This window comes from Protopterus annectens, chromosome 11.part0, assembly GCF_019279795.1.
Source record: "Protopterus annectens isolate FY-2018-M chromosome 11.part0, PAN1.0, whole genome shotgun sequence".
Taxonomy (NCBI): Eukaryota; Metazoa; Chordata; order Ceratodontiformes; family Protopteridae; genus Protopterus; species Protopterus annectens.
Genome location: NC_056745.1, coordinates 387,742,949 through 387,765,458, shown reverse-complemented (window position 1 = coordinate 387,765,458; position 22,510 = coordinate 387,742,949). Strand labels below are relative to the sequence as shown.

The 22,510-nt window shown below is 38.6% G+C and overlaps 1 protein-coding gene across 2 annotated transcripts in view; it reads left to right on the top strand.

Moving 5' to 3' along the window:
* LOC122815408 (bile acid-CoA:amino acid N-acyltransferase-like) overlaps nucleotides 1-22,510 on the top strand; it is a 533,063-nt gene that overhangs the window by 270,158 nt on the left and 240,395 nt on the right. For both annotated transcript variants that reach the window (XM_044087876.1, XM_044087878.1), the window contains exon 9: nucleotides 9,708-9,827. In XM_044087876.1, coding sequence (XP_043943811.1) covers nucleotides 9,708-9,827 — 120 coding nt within the window. The remainder of the gene's footprint in view (nucleotides 1-9,707; nucleotides 9,828-22,510) is intronic.

The window sequence follows — 22,510 nt, the reverse complement described above, 5'->3', positions numbered from 1 at the left end:
ATTATGTTCTACAAGTAACATCCACTTTGAGTCAGTTTCAGTAAGTGGCATCTGCAACATTTAGACCAAGCCAAGAATGTCTTAGTTCCTTTTTAATTTCTCCAAATCTTTTGGGTTTCTAATACCATGATGGGAATGGACCCCATTCCTAAGTCAAAGTAGATTTAAAGTTCATGAAATTAGTATTGTTTCACTCTTTGATGTCAGCCAAAAGTGCTCTTTGAAGTATCCACAACGTGGCTAGTAATAACTCCTTCTGCAATTCGTATGGAGTTACATGTATTGGTAGCATATATAAAAAGGATTTAGACTCTTTTTTTTATATGACCCATTGCTCCTACTACTATTGAAACTATCTGGGTATATTTCTTCCACATTGCTCTTGTTTCTGCTTGCAAATCCTGATATTTTATAACTCTGTGTCTCTCTGTACACAGGACACTGTGGTCACTGGGTGTGGTGATTTCAATTATCAATGCTACTTTTGTCTTCTTTTCTTGACCACTATATCTGTTTTTCTAGCATCTGTCTTTTGAACTGTTAGTAATGGGTGATCTCATGTGATATAGATTTCATCATTTTCTATGATGCTTTGTGGCTCATGTATCCAGTGTTTTTCAACCACTTTAATACCGTAATGTTTGCACAATCCCCAGTGCAACAGTCTTACCACATTATTATGCCTTTCAGAATACAGTCCTTCTGCCATTAGTGTGTCACAACCAGCACGAGGTGTGCAACTGTTTCCATTTCTGATTTGTAAAACCAACTTTTGTCTGTTTTCCCCATATGTTCAATGGACTTTGTAAACCAATGTGTATGTACCCCATTATCTTGTATCGCCAATGTTAACCTTTCATCTCTTGGTTTGAATTTGCCTCACCTTAACCAGTCCTGCATTCATTCTTGATCAACATGAGGTTCTTTCAGAAGTTTTCTATACTTGTAATTACATTTATGCATTTTCCACATTTCTTGTCTTCTCATCTGGTCATTTACCTTATATTCTTTCTTTTGTTTTTGGCAAGTTCAGTTGCTGCCTGATTTTAAACTATTTATGGTTTTATTTCCATTCCTGCTTGATGCCAATATGCTTCTGCTAGATTAAGCAGAGAAGATATGTTAGATTTATTGTTCTCATGTTTCAAAACTTTCACTACATTTGGGTCTTGTGAGGCCAGCAGATATGTGTGGAGTCCTACAGTTGCAGATCTATACATGTAATCAATTTCAAGGAGGCCGATCCCTTCTTCAGAACGGGGAATGCATAATCTTGGTATGCATTGATTTTTATAAATCAGTTGGTGAAGCATTCTTCATGTTTCATATCTAATCTATCCAACACATTTTGGGGCCAGTCAATCACTCCAAAACTGTAAGTTAAGATAGGAAGAGCAAATTAGTCTATAGCTTAAATTTTGTTCCTAGATGTCAATGCTGTTTTCAGGATTAATTTATGTTTTCACATTTGTTCATGTTTTATTGTTGATTCTTCATCACTTCCCAAATATTTATACACTCCTTCTTGCTTAAGTTCTTTTATGTCACATTCTTGTCCCAAACTGATCTTCTCCTGGTGTTGCAGTTTTCTTGCTTTAAAGGATGCATTTGCACATTTATCAAGACCAAATGACATTCTTATATCACCTAAAAAAGTTTTGACAACTTGCAGTTGTGCTCTCAGTTCCTCATCTGATGAGCTATACAGTTTTAAATCATTGACAAAGAGAAGATGAGAAGTCTTTATACTTTGTTGTTTTCTAGGAGCCAAATTATAGCCATGGCTTAAGCTGTTACGTAAACAACTTAATGGGTTAAGGGCAAAGCAGAATAGGAGCGGTGACAAAGAGTCACCCTGGAATATCCCCCTTTGAATTGTTATCCCTAGGATAATAATTTGTCCTTTATCATGGCTTAACTTAAAAGTGGTCTGCCACTGTTTCATGGTCACTGTAATTTAGTCAATCATTGTAGGATGTATCTTATATATTTTTAAGCACTCTTTTATCCGTGAATGTGGGATACTATCAGATGATTTTTTTGTAGTCAATCCATGCCATACTTAGATTCTTCCCCTTTTTTACAGTTCTCAATTATGAATTTATTTAACAACAAATGATCCTTTCTTCCATATAACTTTCTTTTATTGCCCTTTTGCTCTACCACCATAATTTCTTCTAAATGACTATAAACTCTGTCTGCATCAATTTCCGTGTATAATTTATATGCCATCAAAAGACAAGTTATTGGTCTATGATTTTTAGGGTAGCTTGCAGGTTCACTCTTAAGTAGGAGCATTGTTTTTCCTGTTGTTAGCCAGGTTGGCGTCTGTTCTGGGTGCGCATATAAATAGTTCTTACTCATGGCTAAATCTTTGTGCAAAGATGTTAGTAATTTTAGACAAAAGTTAGGTACTGGATCTGGGCCTGTGGTTTTCCAATTAGAGGCTTTTCTTAACTTTATTTCAATACCTTTGTCTGTTACTTCATCCTATTTCATATCCTGTACCTTTAAACTTCTTATTCTTTCTCTAACTTCTTCTATCCATTTCGCATCTTTGTTATGTTCCACAGGATCTTCATAGATATTTCTCCAAAATGTATATATTTCTTCTTTTTTGGTGGTCTTTCAATTCCTTTTACCTTGTTTCCCAATTCTCTATAAAACCTTTTTGGGTTATCAATAAATTGCTTTTTTTTATACTTTCCCTTTATAGTTATCTTCATACCTTCTAAGTTTTTCCACCTGTGCTGAAAGTTTTAGTTTGTTATTTGCGAAAGTGCATGATAGATCCTGGTCTGTTCTAATACTGCACATTGCTTTTATCACATCTATCTTTCTTAGTATTTTTGTCGATCTGTTCCCTCTTCTATAGTCTTCTAACAGTGACACTTCTTTTCTTAACTGCTTTATACTTTTCTCTGTTTGATATATTTCCATGATGACATCTGATTTATCCCCTTCCTTTCCCTCACTACCCAGTGTTTTTGTGGTAGAACTTTATCAGTTATTAATTTAGCTGCACAGTAATATATCATGTTTACTTCTGTTATATTGCATGGATCTCTAAGAACAGTCCTAATTACTGTGATCATTTGTTTTGTCAGACTTCTGACTTTTTGGATTTTATTAACCTTCTGAAGTCTGTTTCTTTCATTGATCTTGATATATCTGTCTATGTTTATTAAATCAAGCAACTCTTCTCTTAGCTCATTTTCTTCCAAACTGAGGGCACATCCCTTGTTTTCCATTTCCTGGGGGCATTCTATAGAAGGTTCTATAGCATCTTCCTGTGGCACATTCGCTTCAGTTTCATCCTGTGCCATCCATTGCTGTCATATGGGAACTCACTGTCCTATCACTCCTCAACACTGCATCAAAGTTTCCACAGTTTCCTGTTCCTTTCCTTGCTGTCTAGCTTCAAGTGAACATTTATACTGGTTTCCTGTGGAAGGTTCCAAATTATCTTCATATGTCACCTTACCAATTGCTTCATGTTCCACTGGTTTCCCCTTAATTTGGATATCCATTGCTCTATTCTGTTGTGGTACTTTCTGAATTAGATTTTCTACACTGAATCCTTCACTTCGCAGGTACTCCATAACCTCAATTTCCATTTCTTTAAATTCTCCATTACTAATCTTCTTTTCTACTTTTCCTCTTTGTCTTCTTATTTTTTGTATTGTAATGTTTTCCATGTCCATATTCCTTTGCCTGTATTTCTCTTCAAATATCTTTGGGGCTGCCTTCTTTATATTGATTAATTTGGCTTTCTCCTTTGCATAAATGTTTTACCATATCAAATCTCTCTTTCTTTCCCAAGTCCATATTTCATTTTTATACTTTTTAAATATCTCTTGGTTTTGTTGTTTATATTTTTGCACTTCCTCAGATGCTTTTTTTCCCAAACAGATCAACGTTTCTTGATCTATATACTGTTTTTCACAAACCTGTCATATTAATGAACGCAAATTTTCATTTGAAGCTTCTGACAGCTTTTCTTGTGGAAGTATTTTGATTTCCTCTAATTTGTCTCTTAATTGTTTTGTATATCTTGTGTCTGGAAATTCTGGGCTTTTTGCATAATAGTAACGATATATAATTTCTTTCTTATCCCCAATAGTCTACTCTATCGTCTTTATGGCTTTTCTTTGGCATATCATTTTTTATGATTTTTGTGGACTTCTACTTCCTTCCACAATGGGGGGGCATCCTCCCCCTGGGCCTGGCCTGGCCCCATTGTAGGAATGTTTCCATATTTTGAGGATTCTACACTGTCATTTTTTTTCCAGCCCTGGCACCAGTGCGGCTACCAGGATCGGGTACTTTTTTATCCTGGTTCTTGTGCACTCAGCTGTCTCTTTTAATTTTTGACTTACTTCTGTGCATGATATATGCTATATAAGTGTCAGCTTGGTGAGATTTTGTAGAAAACAGAGTTCCCCTTGTGAAGGTACTCACCACGACTTGAGGATAAATTCAGTTTCAGCTCTCCTTTGCTTGCTGACTTTTCAACTCTCCATTTGGTCCTTTTCAGACCGCCTCCATGTTTTCCAAAGCACCATTTTCCTCTATAAAGATACATTCTCATGTTAAAAGCTGATAAATGAAACAGTGGTCAGGCTCTCCTGTATCTAATATTGTTTTAAACCTTTGCTATTGCCTTTCCCTCTCCAACAGATCTTGCAGTATTCAACATTAACTTGAGAAGTATTAAAACAAAAGTAAAGTAATAAATAAGAGACATGGTTTAGCCAATAACAACCAGACAGCCTAACAAAATTTACAATGTGCATAAATATAAAATCCAACTTTTAGTACTTGGCTTGGATCACATCTAACTTTTGCATCATTCATTGGGATTAACCATGTGCAATGGATAGAGGTGGAGCTCTTTTCTCAATAAGACATAATATTCAACCACCCTAACAAAAATATGCCAGGACTCAGTTAAAGTAATCCTGACTGGCCTTTAGGCTACTTCATTGTAAAGGGATGCATCAGTCTTTATACCTTGGTTTTCAATATATTGCTAACCTTAGATATACCTACACCTCTGCTGTGACACTTGCAAAACTGTTAAGCCATCTGGGTGAATGGAATCATAGCAAATAATATTTTCTTTATGGATGATCTTAACTGTCACTTAGAAACATCTGTTGGTCATCTCCATTATTGCAAAACTGGGAAGATACAATGCTCAATATATTTAGGTGCCTGCAATGCATACCCATCTCAGTTTTATCATAGCATAATCGCAAACTAGGAAAAAAATGCAATAATAGCATCATAAGTCTAAATTCTGTAAGCGATTATAGTCATTTATTGACCATGGTCATGCAAAGGAGAGAAAACACCCCTCACAACTCCCCCTGTGTGGAAGAGATTTATCAGTTTAGAATGAGAACATATTGCTACCATTGATGTAAATGGAACATTGGATTGCTGTGCTGCATTACTCTGATAATAACACTGCCAGAGCTCTCTTCCCATAAACAGGTGAGTAATATATATGTGTGTGTGTATATATATATATATATATATATATATATATATATATATATATATATATATATGTGTGTGTGTGTGTGTGTGTGTGTGTGGCTCTATTTTACAAGATCGAAATACCAGTAGACCAACTTTTAAAATGCTAAGACCATAACACTGAATGGTTATAATGCTGACAATTTAAATTGCTTACTTTCACAAAACTGAATCTGTAAAATGTTGACTTACCTCTCATTTAATTCAATTATGGAAGTAAGATCTCATGTTGTATAAATAGTGCACTATCACTTTAAATATCCATACTAGGTATCTAACTCTCATCTAAATCCAGCCCACCAACCAATAGCTGCATACTTATAAAAAATACCACTTAATATTCATGAAGATATCTACACCACCTGCATGAATATTCATTAGAGACTCCTCAAGTCAATTATTCTAATTATTTTATATTTTATTTGTACATTTTTGCAGTACCCCAAACCTACTGCAAATTAAATATAAAGAATAAAAAATGGACTGAGTACTGAGTACACTCTGACAACAACACGAAGTACCAAAATATACCAACTCTGAGCTTTCACTACAGAGTGAAAATGAGCAAATTATCTGTTCCACTCAGCTGAGGGGAATGTCAATTGCAGAAGATGTGCCCACTCATACACAGACTGACCGGGGAGGCACTGTTCTAATACAGTGATGGCACATTGACCTCCCTCCACCAGAGCAGGATTCTACACTAAAGAAACAGATTATAAACAATTCTCATCAGAAGGTAAATTTATACATCAATGACCAACACATTATTGCCTTCTTCTTAAGTTATACTTAAGTAAATATTTACAGCATTAACGGACATATCGCACTAAATGTTTGCTAGTGTTTTATACTTACTTAGCATGTAGTCAGTATACTACACATAAACAACTTCAATTCAATTCATTAGCAAAGCTGGCAATTTAAACTTTCAGTCTTGTAAAAGTCACTATAGTGAAGTTTCAGTCATATGAAACTTTGACATTGTAGGTTGGTATGGGTTTTGGGATTGTAGTATTTTGATGCTGTAAAGTAGATGTGTATATATATATATATATATATATATATATATATATATATATATATATATATATATAAACACACACACACACGCACATACACACACACACAAACGCACACGCACACACACACACACACACACACACACACACACACACACACACACACACACACACACACAAACATACACACACATACACACACATTTAAATGTAACTGGATCAATAATGAGTTTCTTTAGTGACTCACTATCTGCTCAGGAAATTTTCATTGTAGGGGTAACACAAGGATCATGTGATCCACTTGATCGCAGTATATCTGTCCACAGGCAACTATAAAATTTTCTAGGATCTTACAACATAAATGGACATATGGTTTGATGTAGATAGCCTGTCTAGATCCAACTTGAGAAGAGTTTGTCCCAAAATAGAATATAACTAAATGTCTCCATGTCTTTTCTTCAGATGATGACCCTGTAGTTAGAAGCATATTAACAATGGGGCATTGAATAATGTTTTTTGTGTGTGATAAATCCTGTGCATAGGTCTCTGTGTGTCAATGTGCCCGCGCATGCACACGTGTGTGTGTGTGTGTGTGTGTGTGTGTGTGTGTGTGTGTGTGTGTGTGTGCGTGTGTGTGTGTGTGTGTGAGTTTGTGTGTGTATATGTCTCTACTATGTGTTGGAAACAAGGTAATGTGCTATAGGTGTACATTGTTTTCATTGAGTTCATCAGCATCTGATTCAGTAAAATGATTTTCTCATGATGCATATTCCTGGTTTTCTCAGAAACAAGGTGTGGTTACATCTGAGAGAAAATATGTTTTTGTTACCTCAGGGATAGTAAAATGTCTTCATAATTTCATGCACTTCCTCTGAAGCTGTTTGACCCCTATGTCTTCCCAAAGACAGTGCACTGGCATTTAGCTGTCTGGGAATCTGAACTGATGTCCAATGCTTTCATCACCATTGTCAGACCCTAATATCAGTTCTATGTACAGTAAGCTAAAACTGATCTACAGACTGACCAGGCTGTTACCTCATGAAGTTACATATCAAATCAAAGGCAGAGTATTCATGTCAGGGACCATACTAATCCAGACACTGGATTCATGTCAGGGACCATACTAATCCAGACACTGGATTCATGTCAGGGACCATACTAATCCAGACACTGGATTCATGTCAGGGACCATACTAATCCAGACACTGGATTCATGTCAGGGACCATACTAATCCAGACACTGGATTCATGTCAGGGACCATACTAATCCAGACACTGGTTGACTAAAACTTTTACTGTACAACTGCTAACAGTTTGCTTGCATGGACACCTGTGGTTGGTCAGACTGCTGGTTTAATTTGATATATTACTTATCAGCCACAAAGCCATTCTATCTCAAGCACTATATCATACCTATGGCCATCTTATTGGATTGCCTCCCACCTAATATTATGAACTCATTGTGTCTCTTTATCTCTGAGGTGGTACTTGACAACTACTTTCAAAAGAGAGCAGACTGCATTTCCATAACTTACCCTCTCATTGACCTACATGCTGTTGTGGCTTTGTATTATGGGTAACTGTTGTCTGGGTACATTGTGCTAATCCCTTCTGTTAGCCATATCACTGCTTGCTAAATAGCTTGTTTTACTCAAGAAGTTCACATTAAAATGATTTTTCTTTGCGCTGTGTTTGTATTTCTACCATTTTAAAGTTCTATTGATTGCAAATTATGACATGCTGTTTGTTAGTTACATTTATTTGGATTCTTGGTAGCAGAAATTTGCTTATTTCTAAGAAAAATGGCTTTGGCTGAGTTTGTAACTACTCTTGTTTGTTTTCTTAAGGATAGATAGTTCCCCTGTAAGAGGATATTAGATAGATTTTCTTTTAGGGTAGACCAATCTTTATCCGTTTGTCTCATGAAAGTTTTGATTTCAGTGAGAAGCCAATCATATTTCTGGCCTCATAGCCTTGTATGTATACAAGAGGAGGCAGAGTTCCTGATAGCCAAGAAAGAGTATCAATGAAGTATAACAAGGCCCTTACAGGGCTATCAGTTTGGTGAAGCGGAGAACAACTGATGGGAATCAAGTATAGACAGTTTATGTGGAAGGAAAGGTTGACAAGTCACTGTTTAGGGGGTAGGTTTCATACCTCTGAAAGACCAGTAGTGCAGCACTGAACCATAATCACTTAGGAAGTTTGGCAAAATTTTAGTCTTAACAGATTGATGGACTAAGTTAGCAAAATTAAGGTCAAGAGCAGAATGCTTTCTTGTTCTGTAGTTGGGTCTGATTGGGTGATTTATAAGTTGTTCTAGGTTAAGGTGTTGCAGTGTATTATGTAGTTGTGGCCATTGCCATCCAAATTAAAGTCCTTTAGAGTAACTGTATTACTGCTAGGACCATGTGGGAGCCTTTGCAAGATTGTGTGTGTTTTGACTAGTAACAACTGAGGAAGGTGGTGAAATATAAACAGAGATGATGTTTAGTTGAGTATGACTCATTATATGTATGTTTGCTAACATCCACTTTAGACTGCTGGTTTAAGTTGCTATAGTACTCATCAGTCGCAAAGTCATTCTATTTCAAGTACTATATCGCACCTATGGCCATCTTACTGGATTGCCTCCCACCTAATATTATGAACACAATGTGTCTCTGTCTCTGAGGTGGTACTTGACAACTTCCTTTAAAAGAGACCAGACTGCATTTCCTTTACTTGCCTTCTCATTGACCTAAATGCTGTTTTGTCCCTGCATCATGGCTAACTGTTGTCAGGGTACATTTTACTAATTCCTTCTGCTAGCCATGTCCCCGCTTGCCAAATAGTTTGTTTTACTCCAGGCAGAGGTTCACTGATTAGAATGTTTTTTTCTCTGCACTTGTATTTCTACCATTTTAAAGCTCTAATGACTGCTAGTTAGGAAATGCTGTTTGTTAGTCAGATTTATTCAGCCAGCACTGATTCTAATGTCACATCTGTATTACTTCTAACTGTTGTTCTGATGCATAAAGTGCAGCTGAAACATGTCTGACAGGAGTATATCAATTATATGATTAATACATAAATAGTTAACATTAATACATACCTTAAAACTGTACCTCATCATTTTAAAAAAATATATTTTTGTTGCAGGAAGCTTACAATTTCCTAAACAGTCACCCAGAAGTAGCCAAAGATAGAATTGGCATCGTTGGATTATGTTTTGGACAATATTTCACAATAAAAATGGCTACAGAGATTCCAAAAATAAATGTAAGTCACTGCTTACCTTTCTTATGTTTATCTAAGACAAAATGCTATTTTATGCAGAAAAAAATGAAATCTGCTGCTTATATGTCATGGCCAGTTCTAGGTAAGCTAATCTATTTGCTCAGTGGCTGGTCTCTGTATGCAACATGATAATGGCACACACTAAGCGAAACAGTTGAAAGGTAATTTATTTTATCACCATGGAAATGGTGTGGGAGAATGCAAGGGAGGGTTATAAGACTAGCACACAGGCTGACGTCCCTGAGCATGTACTTTGGTCAGGAAACTTGATTAACCATAACCCCTTGATATCAGCTTTCACGTCACCAAAGTATATACCAAACAGGAGGGGGCCAGGACAGTGCACTGTCAACACCAATGGTAAGAGGCAGAAATGGAAGAAGAAATTAATCTGTATTTCACCACCCCTGAAAAATGGCAAATGCGGAGTGTGGAACTGAAGGGCCAAAATTACTTTGCAGTCTGAAGAGGATTGGCTAAAAAGAAAATGGTGGTCCAGGAACTGAGCTCAGTAGAAAAATATTCAAATTATAAGAATTCCTAAGAAGGCTGAAATAAGGTGTCATGCAGTATATGTGTAAATTGTAAGAACAGACTAGGTGGCATGCAGCTCAAATAAGAATTGAGAGCACCCACAGTGGGTTTTTGCTAGAAAGGTTATTAGCAGAAAAGAGGCAAATGCATACACATGTGAGATGCATTTAATTAATTAATTAATTAATTAATTAATTAATTATGAAAGTTGGACAAAGGGGGTGCAATTACAGAAGACTTGGGATAAAACATTCACAAAATCTAGGATTTAGAAGGTGAGGGAAAGCTAAGCATATTGTCTATTTCCCTAAGTGGGCTGAGTATTGTATTCCATATCCTGGAGACATAATTGTAGTAGAGAGCATTCCCTGATGACTTCAGGGATTTAGACTGCTGAGCAAGGAATTTATCTTTAGAGTGGAGAGGTGTGTGAGGATTAAACCACTGCAGGAGGGTATACAGGGAGGGCATTCATCTAGGACAGGTCATGAAGTATAGAATGTGCAGGTTTGAGTTGAAAGAATTTAAGATAGTTTGGGAATTCCATCCAGTTTATTTCTGAGAGTTCAACATAGGGATGGAAACTGTTAGGCAAATTAGCATTGAATTTGGCAATTTAATTTCATAATTGTTCAAGCTTTCCTTTGAGGCTGTTTAGGTTACTGAGAATGGGGCAGTGACTAGATGTGTTGGTATAATATAAGCATGTGCATTAGATTTACAACCTCAGGCAGTGAGAAATGATTTGGCTCTGTATAGAGTTCCAAGCCTGTAGTGAGTTTTCTTTATGATATTATGAATATGAATATCAAATTTGAGCTTATCATTAATTGATACACAAATTATCTAGATGTTGGAAGCCTACTGAAGTTTAATGTTTTGAGCAGTGGAAATATTAAAGTTAGTTTTAGACAGAAAGAGCATCAGTTTAGTTTACAGCATTATGTGTATGGTGAAGATTATCTATCCATTTTTTTACTCCTGAGAAAATTTCCTGAGTAATGGTCTACAGATGTTCTGAGGAGAGGGCAGAGCAAATGATTGTAGAATCATCTGCATATTGAATCATAGCTTAATGAAATAATGTCTAAATTATCAGAATTCATGAAAAGGCTAACATGAGGTGACAATACAGCATATGTGGAGAAAATTTGCAGAACAGACTGGGTAGCATGCAGCTCAAGAAACACGTTTTAAAGTGAAGCACCAAATGTTAACTTTGTTGTGGCATCCAGGTGAATTTTTAGGTAAATGAGAAGATAATGCTTTTTACAATGGTTATAGCTTGCAGACATGTAAGAGAAGAGTTCAATTTGAACCATCCATGAAAGAGAATTATGAGCAGAAACTGAAATCTCACATGCAGAGTTGTTGCTACTTTACTTTCCTCATAGATTCATGATGTTTGGTGATACCCAGGAATTGCTTAAGACCATAAGTGAATATGAATCAATGTTGAAGAAACTGGTTATATAAATGGAATTGTTGTAGATATGAAAAGGCTCTCATAATGGGGTCACCTACTCTGCTTGATAGACCAGACATCTGTCTATGAGCTTCAGAAAGGTTTGTGAACCAGGAGCCTTTTCTTATTTTCATATCTAGAATGACACAAACTGTCACATATTGTTAATCATTTATTTATTTATTTACTGTTTGGTAATTGATTATGTGGACTGGTCCAAAGACCACTTTCGGTGACTACCCAGGTCAGAGACAATGAAAAGTACGACTGAACTTAAATGACACCACTAAACCAGGCTAGACGAAAATAACTATAAAACAACAAACAAATGGATGTGGCTATAAATCTTGCAACTGTCAGCAGGATGAAAAACTAAACAACATTTAAACACTTTCATTCCTTTATTTATATGCAATGGAACTTCACTAGAAAAATGCACACTCAGCTACTAACTTGCTTTTAAATAACGTTAGGTGCCAAATACATTCAAATAAAGAAGTAAAAGCACTTAAATGTTGTTTAGTTTTTCATCCTACTGACAGTGGCAAGATTTATAACCACATCCATTTGTTTGTTGTTTTTTCTTAACTTAAATGATGCACTTCAGATACAATAGATTGCTAGGATTACACAGAATAAAAACTTTAGACAGTTCATATACAGTTATATACATTTTTATAAAGTAGAATGTTATACAGTTTTTATGCATTTATATTAAGTAGCAGGTTTACATTACATTTTATCAATTTACATGGGTTGCAAAACTGTTTGGCTACAAGAAATTGCTTCTTAAAAGTTTATAATTGCATTTCCTCGAAAATAAAAACTCAATGAAAGTGAGTTAAAAACGAAGTTTACAGAGACAGGCCTAGATACTAAGAGGAGAACACAGGAGCAAAAGGAGTTAAATAGCATATGAAAACAGTTGAGAGTCTGTAAGCATTTTTTAGTATTTAAAAACCTTAAATTTAACCATTACCCCTAAAGCATTTACTAGCAACTTCCTTGAAGGAGCACTTAGGATTTCTTAAACATAATACACTGATTCCTAGTTTCATTTGGTAGTTTTTTCCTGAGAGCAGGCCCTGTTCAAGAGAAAGCTCATTTACAATTTACTGTCTTAAATGGGGGGGGGGTTGAGTGATATTAAGGTATCCTGTGAATTTTTAGGGAGTAGGACTGTTCCCTGATTAGTTGTTTTCTTTCCAGAGAGCCAGGGCAGTAAACATCATTTATATTTTTTATAGTAAGGTACATAGAAGATTAGTGGACCTTTCAGTAATAGTTATCCAATTTAGTGCATTTAGAAGGTTGCAGTGGTGTACATAGGTGTCAGCAATAAGGCAAATCTGGCAAGTTTATTCTCAGTGATTTTAAGTCTTTGAGTGTTATAAGCAGAGTAAAAAGACAATACAGAAAGAGGGTATTGTAGTTTATGTAAAAGGCTGTTCTTGGCTAGTTCTTTGCAGACAGTGGAATCAAGAAGATATAATATTCTATAGCAGAGCTGTAATTGTGAGAGGACCTTATTAATGATATTCTCAATGCAGTTTGTAAAGTTTAGTAAAAAGACATGGATTAGGCTTAAGGATTTGTATTTATTTACAAAAGGAAGAGTATGGTTATTATTATTATCTAAGATAGAAAAGACAGGAAGTTGTGATGTTCTGTGAGTGGAGGGGAAAAAAAATTTTTGTTGATTATTTGTATTTTAATTAAATGGGTTTTAGGTTTCAAAATAATGTGAATAAAAAGTTGTAGTTTAATATACTGAGTAAGATTTGTTTTTCAAAATGTTGATAAGCTTTAACATGTTACTATTAATTCTTATCTATGGGAAATCATATATTATTAGCTATAAGGTATTCTCGTTTTAGCATTTTGATTATAAAATATTAACACACTACCATGTCAAGTGAGATACTTTCTAGACAGATACAAGCAAACATTTTATTAGTGTTTTTAATGACATGGGCCAGGATTCAAGAAGTCGGCATAGTGACACAGCTTGAAAACAGAGTTCAGAGCTTGTGCGATCCAGTAAACAAGGCTGGGGCCGTGCATGAGCCTCCCAGCACTATTCTAGCACGGACATGATGGAATAATGCAAATCACCTAATTTGCTGTTGAAAACCATGCAAATGAGGTGAATTTGTGATCCAGGAAGCAAACAGGCATCCATGTTGGAGCCGTGTCCACAGCAGAAATGTATGCAGGTAGCAACCGCATACATTTCTGCAAAAATAAAAACGGGGACATGACAGCTTAAAGCAAAGCATGTATTATGTTCATTAGGCATGCCAATGGCCAAACCTATGGCCATTGTCATGCCAAAGTGTTTCAAAATTGTAATTTTTTTATATACATATATATATATATATATATATATATATATATATATGCCGCTGTTTAAGAGGAGCGCAGCAGCATGCAAACGCAATCATGCAGAAAATGAAAAAAAATGATTAAAAAGGCAATTAAATGTGAAACATTAATTTTGCCATTATACTGGTCTGCATGCAGCCTCTTAACAATGACAGGTAACAGTGGCTGCTAAGGAGATAGGCTATGGTGTAGTGGTGTAACTAGGGACTAAGACAGTGGGGTATGTAAATGAGCTAAATTTATTGAATAGCAAAATGGGAGACTGTGTCCGCAGGTACCTAACCATGTAGGAGCTATAATGTGGTTGTGTAAGCATAAGAAGCATCTGCCATAAAAGCTGCCATAAAAACGGGGAGGGGTGTCATGCTTGGTTAAAGCATATTGGAGCTCCGTGGCTTCTATTTGCACTCAGCTAAGCACAGCTAAGCAAGGAGGTGTATCTGAGGCTGCTTAGCTGTGCTTAGTTGATTTCAGAAATGCTGTTTGTGTCCAGGGAGGGCCCTTTCTGCTCAGCAATGTTTACACTAGCTGAGACAGTTTGTGCGGTGCATCATGGGGTAAAGGCAGTCAACTACAAATAAGCAATAAGGCCTCTGCCACTCACAGTGGCCCATTCAAAGCAATCAGTCATAGAGCTGGCAGGTGGCTGTGGGGCTTAAAAGGGGAGGAAACATCACAAAAAACAAAGGGAAGAATAGCAGAATAAAGGCAATCAAGTACAATTCACTAATAAGGCCTCTTACACTCACAGTGGCCAATTCAAAGCCATCAATAATATAGCTGGCAGCTGGAATATACCAGAGTCAGCCAATCACACAGGCAGCATCTGCAGCACACCAGTATAAACTATGCAAACACCCTTCAGTCTGTTTGTTCCCAAAAACATTGCACCATTGGAGTACAGACTTGTAAATTTTAATTGACAAAATGATAGGGGCTGCTGCTGCTTTGCTACATCTCTACATGCTACAGACTGAGGGCTGTGATGAGGATGATGGTGACAACTGGCCCAAACTGAGGAGGAGGAGAGTGTTCAGACCCAGGCTAACCTTTCAGGGGCTACATGAGCTGGAGATACTAGAGCACTACAGGCTGGACAGGGACATAGTACAGCAACTCACCAAACTCTGCCTGTCTCATCTGGGACCCAGAGCCAACAGAGGGGAAGCCATCCCCGTCAAAACCAAGATATGTGTAACCTTAAGAATTCTAGCTACAGATACTTTCCAAAGACCTACTGGGGACATCATGGGGGTCTCACTGACATCTGCATCCAGGGTACTCCACCAGTTCCTGGATTTCATGCTAAGACATGCCAGTGAGCACATTCATTTCCTCAGCACCCTTAAGGAGAGGACCAGCAATTTGCATCTCTTCCACCATGTAACACACTGCCCAGAGGTACTGGTTGGCATGGACTGCACTCACATCCACATCAAAGCACCACCTGGTGAAGACAGTAGAGTGTATGTGAACCACAAGGGCTATCAGTCCATCAACTGCCAGGTCATGCGCAATGCCTAGGGCATTATCATGAATGTGTGTGCTGGCAGCCCTGGCAGTTATCATAACTCCCACATCTGGCATGCCTCACAGCTGTACCAGGCAATTGCCAGTGGGGACATACCATGTGGCTATCTCATGGGGGATGCTGGCTATGCACTGCCAACACGGAAGGACTGTGGCTGACCAAGTTTGCAGATGACTGCAAACTGGGCGCCATAATCGACACTCCAGCCGACACAAGCATCCTCCAAAATGGCCTCATAGAAACAGACAACTGGTGCCAAAGCCATGGCCTCAAGCTAAACACCAAAAAGTGTACAGTCATCCCCTTTGGCAAAAACAAAGTGCCCACAAATTACCACATAGGTGGTAATCCATTAAGTACAGAAGAAGTAATTAGGGACCTGGGGACCCAAGTTGATAGCAATCTCTCATTTGACAACCACGTGGCCAAAGTGGTCAGAAAAACATTTTATATAGCCCACCTAATCATGAAGGGATTTACATCTAGATCAGGGGAGGTCATCGTGCCTCTTTACTCATCCCCCATCAGGCCCATAATTGAGTACAATGCCCCTTTTGGGATGTACCTTACCAGACACCTGCAGCAACTGGAAAGACCCCAAAAGTACCTCACCAAGAGGATCAAAGGGCTCAAACAGATGACATATGCTGCCCGGTTAAAGAAACTCCAGCTCTACTCAGTGGCATACCACCTGCTCAGAGGCGATCTGTGCCTGACGTATAAAGCCATTTCCAACCCGGAATTAATGGACATGCTGCACGTCAGAAAATCCAAATCCCATTGAGCTATGCGCTCGAGAGACTTGAACCTCAGCACTGAAATAAATAGGACATGCTGGAGGGACAGATTCATAACCCAATGGCTCCCTTCACTCTGGAATAAAATCCCAGTCCAGGTTTGGCAGAGTCCCTCATTGACTCTCTTCAAGAGGAATCTTGATGAGTGGACGGGAGATCGTAGGTTTACCCCAGGTATCACTTCTGTGTCACTGTTAGATAGAGGCACAGTATACTAACGTCGAAAAAGGGCATAGCAAAATTATTTTAAAATGGGTGGCAAAAGCCAAACACACTCTGGCTAGGCTTATAAATGCCCTAGGGCAGATAGCCTAGTATGAACCTATGAACCTGTGATGACACCCATCAGAAATGCACACACACCCATTAAAGAATGCCATAATGAGGCACAGGCACAAACTAGGAACATTGTAGAGCATGTGTTTGGGCTGCTCAAGTCACTGTTCCGCTGCCTTGACATATTTGGTGGAGCCCTGCAGTATTTTACAGCCACATGTGTATACATGTTCATAATATGTGCCATGATACACAATATGATCCTGTGGAAACAGCTATGACAGGAACATCACAGGGAAGGGGTACACAGTCCCCCACCACTGCCAAGGTCCCCACAGGCACAGAGGGACTCAGAGGAGGATTCCCCTGAGCCTGCCCCTGAAGGCAGACATAGGCATGCCCAGTATGCCCTGGCCTTGGCAAAGATGCAACTTATAGCACATACACTGACACCCTAGGGATCCAGGGACTGGCACTTCTCTCCAACTCACACACACAGTAAAATGGATGGCACACACATCTGACTACCTGTACCTTACTATGTATAGGCTGTGTACTGTGTACATCCGACAGAGTCAGCCCTCAAGCACCATCCTCACAACTGCTGCAGGCACAAGGTAAGTCACTCTTCTTAACAATAAATGACTGGAGTAGTATGTTTTGGTAACATATCTAAGGTATCACTGCATGTATGCAAGGGAATGGGGTGGCCTACTGGGATAGCAGCAGACAACTGACAGCTATATGGGACAACAGGAAATGTCCACCCAATGCTGGCTTCCCCAGAGTATGCAGTAGTCCCCTAGGTGACAAAACTCACTGCAGTATATGTGGGGGCTAACAAACTGGGGATCGTAGGTCACATGCATGAATGTCAATGTTGGGGGTCCCATACCCACCCCACAGCCTCTCCCAGCAAGTCAGTCATAGAAAACCATAAAGAAATGTCTGGCAAAGGCCCACAAATAAGGACAATGATGAAATATTCCTTGTACAGACTTACACACTGATATCACAGCAGGTCTTGCAGTTGCATTAAGTCTCTGAAGGGTAAGAAGTCTGAAACTCAAATGTCTACCATTACATTGCAACCTTTGGTTTGTAGTGATATGCCAGTATTCTCCAAGACAAGCACAACACTATGCTAAATGCAACCAAAATGTAAAGCCAACATCTGCACTGGCTTTGCAAATATGTACAGTTGACAGGTATGCCCCCCCAACACACCTGTGTTCCCATATAAATGCAGTAACATTTATGTTCGTAAGATAATAGCAGCAGAGAACACATTCCCAGGACTGCCCAATCAACTTGATAACTTGCTGTATGTCCATAATATGCAGGGGTCAAGGAGCTATGTATATGCATGGTTAATAGTGTCAGGAAGTGGGCAGCACTTACTCTTGGCTGTTGTGGCATAGTGGCCTAGGTACAGCACTGTGGTTGACAGGGCCCATGTTTCAAGACTTTCTGTGGCAATTATTTTGCATGTCACCTATACCTATGGTAGGACACACTGCCCAGAAGTCAATATCTGTTACTGCAGGGAAGATGGACAAGTCAGGGACAGGAGGCCACACATATGGACAGTGCACATTTCAGAGTAACCTACACAGTGGCTAGCATACCTCTCAACTGTACAGAGTTTTGCAAAATATCCAGATTTTGGAATCATATTTTTGGTCTGTTTTTCATGAAATTGTGGTTTTATGCCAAATCACTAAAGACTAAAGTTGAAAATAATGACAGATTATAGTTTCAGACTTCATACCCTTTAGAAAAATGCTAATGCAAAACTTGTTATTGTATCAACTATCAACGTTTGTAAGGGCAATAATATTTAAAACTTGTCCCTATTTTTAGGCCTTTGTCTCCCAATTATTTACAGCTTTGTCCAGACTTCTGGCTCTTAGTGGTTGAGAGGTATGGTGCCTAGTAGGACAGCAGGTACCTGAAAGTTAGTGTACTGCCAGGTTGTAATGGGTGCCATCTTACTGTGTTAGCACTGACAACAAGTCACTGGCCACCATCCATACCACTGGAATGACAGGCTGTCACAAAAAGACCACAAATATACCTCGTACATATGTTCTGCTTGTCTGAACATTGCATTTGCCTGACAAAGTATTTGAAAAACAAGAAAGGTTCATGTCAAAACATCAATGGCAGACAGTGGAGAAGCAGATGTCATACCTATAAGAAAAAGCAAGCAAATATAAAACCAGTCTCCCAACTGTCTATGTTTGGCAGAGCATTATTAACACCCTGTCCCCATGTGTGGGCCTGTGTCTGACTGTCATATATGGGCCTGTCCAGATGTCATTCTATGACAGGTTGACAGCTAGGGCCAACATGTAGCCTCATAATAACATAGCAACACAAACCATCTGAGGACCACAGCAGATGTAGTGGTGCAATGATGGAGAACCTGCTAAACAGGTACACTCAGAAGTGTGAAGTCCATAACCTTGTGTTTGATGTTTCAGCATCTATCCTGCTCACACCAGAAATACAAATACATAACAGTAGCCACTGTGGGCAAAGCCTGTGACTGGACTACAGAAGAACAAAGAGACACACATAAGGGGAAGGGGAACCACTGGCCAGACAAATGGAAAATGTGCACACCAGAACATATTGTGCAGTAACATAGGTTCCCTGCAGTGTATGGAGTCAGTAAACATCACCCACAACTACACAACACACACCCATGTAAGTGGAGGTCCTAAACAAAACAAAATCCCAAACAAAGGACACCTCAGCAAAAACACATGAGAACTCCACAAACCTACACACCACAGAACATGCATAGTCCACACACCAGTGTCTCGAAACCACTAAGCCCTTACCATAAACCCAAAATATTCCTCATAGGAGACTCTATCATGAGACACACAGATGTGCCTCTCACCAGGCTGGATAAGGAGAAAGTCCTACTTACTTATTAGTCAGGTGTCAGAATCCGCCATATCACACATGCACTTAAGTCACTCCACAACAGGTACTGTTACCAATCTGGCCTAGTCCATGGTGGTGTGATCGACGTCAGATGTACTTCCCTGGACTATAAGAAGACAGACATGCTTCAACTTGCTGAATATTTGAATCATGCAGATATGTTCCCAGCCTTAAGCAGCATCCTAACGTCACCTGGAATGATGGCTCAATTGTTTGTGTCTTTCGGCTTTTCCTGGTTAGGGGTCGCCACAGTGGAACTCCTGTCCACTAATGATTGGCAGCTAATTTTTACATACTGGCTTGCCAGGCCTGATGCACAACCTTCAACAAAGGTACGCCCATTCACGCATGTCTCCATGCAGAAGACGCTGTAGCTGAGAATCAAACCAGACAGCATTTTACTGTGAGGCAACAACGCTACCACAGCACCACCACTGTGGGTCAGAATGATGGCTCAGTGCAAACAGAAAATGATTGTCAGTAACAATTAGCTTACTTACTGGTGTCATCCCAGGGGGATCCACTGCCTGGCAGCCTGGGAACATATGATCGACAGACCACGCTGCTTTGCTAGAGATGGCCTGCACCTGTGTCACTTGGTCTTTAGGCCTGTGGCAAAGGCCCTTGCCTCCCCCATAGTGCCTTTTTAGGGAAAGTCATGGTGTCAATACTACAACATAAAACACTCAATAAAACCCAAATTAAAGGCCATGCAGCTAAACATTAGGAGTCTAAACAGAAGAATGCCCTCATTGCAAGCATTTGTAACACTGGAAGATGGTGACATTTGTACACTCACAGAAACCTGGGCCACAGCTGCAGAGAGCAACCCATCCTTACCTGATCACTCATCCTATCACACAACCAGACCCCAAAATGTGCACAGCAAACCAAAGGAGGTGGAGAATAAATATATATTAGATAGACACACACCTCCAGGCTGGTCAAACAGTCTGACACACATGAGTCACTCCAAGTGCAATCAACCATTGGCAAGAATCCTATGCAAATTATAGGTAGCTACAGACCAACATATCTGACTCAGGATACCCACCTCACATATCTGGCCCTCTATAAATCTATCAAGATTCAATCCAACCTGATCCTAGCTGACTTATATTACCCAACTATTGATTGGAAAACAAAAAACAACCATGCCAGAACAGAAATGCACAGGGATTCCCCCATCTTACCAATGCTAAATCCTTAGTACAGCTACTTGATACCCCCATAAGATGTGATGCATATATCGGACTTGGCAGTAAACAACATGATTAACCACTACAGCACCCCTACGGTATCATCCTCCCTGGCAAGATCTGACAAAAAAAGTGGTCACGTTCAATATCACCATCTCTTCTGACCCCCCCCTCTAGCCATGGCAAAATGAAAATATTTCCCAAGCTGATCACAACTGTTAAATAAAAATTAAGAATTCAATACACAGGAGGTTCAGATTCATAAGTTTACTAGTGTACACCAGGAGGCAAAAAACGTACAAGTACAGAATTTTGTCTGACATGAAACAGGAAGCACACAATTTTAAATAGGTTTAACATTTAAGCTATGCCCACCTTACTGACGTGATATGTCACAGGGCATCTACATCACTTTAGCTTACAGTCTTCTATTCATAAAGCTGTTGATGCTATATATTTAAAAAAACTTTTCCTCTAGATACAATATGGCCTTGCTATCCAGCTGGTCAGACATAATGTCTTTCTGTAAAGTTACTTCTTCAAGGTTTCATATCAGTTCGAATACAATAGCAGATTCAGTCGTTTAATAATCTTCTTTTTTCTCTGTTACACTTTCCTACCAGCTGCGTGCTTATCTCAATAACACATATACAAGGCCAAATCATTCCAACAGGAAAGAGCAGAAGATTTCATTATTTCACACATTTAATTTCCTGACCCAGCAGATAATCACTTGTGAAAAGCATAAACATTAAAACTTGCTAAGCTAGCATTCTGCCAGGGTCGAAGGTCAGCTTTGCTTCAAGCCACACTGCAGTTTCAAAACTACTTCACATTTAAACATGAATTAATCCTCTCTACTATATGATTAATAGAATAAAATGCATTATATACTACTTTGCTTTTTAAACTAGCATTTCTCATGTATTCAAATACACATTTTTCTAACATTTTCCCCCCTATTAATACTTTTTATTCTATTTTGAAGTATGCATAGTGTCATTTCATCTCCCAACTTCTTCCACTTAGGATTTTCAGCTAGGTGAGTCATTCAATCTATACGTCAGAAAAAAATGTTATCTTAGATCAATCTTTCAATCTCAATATCTTGGTACAAAGTTTCAGTAACAGATAAATCAATAAAATCTTTGATTAATCTTTTCATGCAGGGAATTCCATAGTAAACACATGCTCCTATTAGGAGTATATCCACACAAATGGCAATCAGAATATTCATTAGGATGGAACCCCATCCCCCAAATAGATTCTGGAAAAAGTCCATCAGTGGGTTTGGGCCTGGTTCAGTCATGGCTGATACTTGCTGAATTACCTCTAGGTGATTATTGATTTCATGCCTGTTATCTGGTATGTAAGCACAGCATTCTTCTTTGATAAGCCACGCATTACCACCTCGCCGCTAGGGTGAAGTCAAGAGCCATTCGATTTTGTAGCACAACAGTTCTCATTGCATTCAGTTCCTCAGTCACCAGTTCTAGGGCAGAAAAAGTTGCATTACTCAT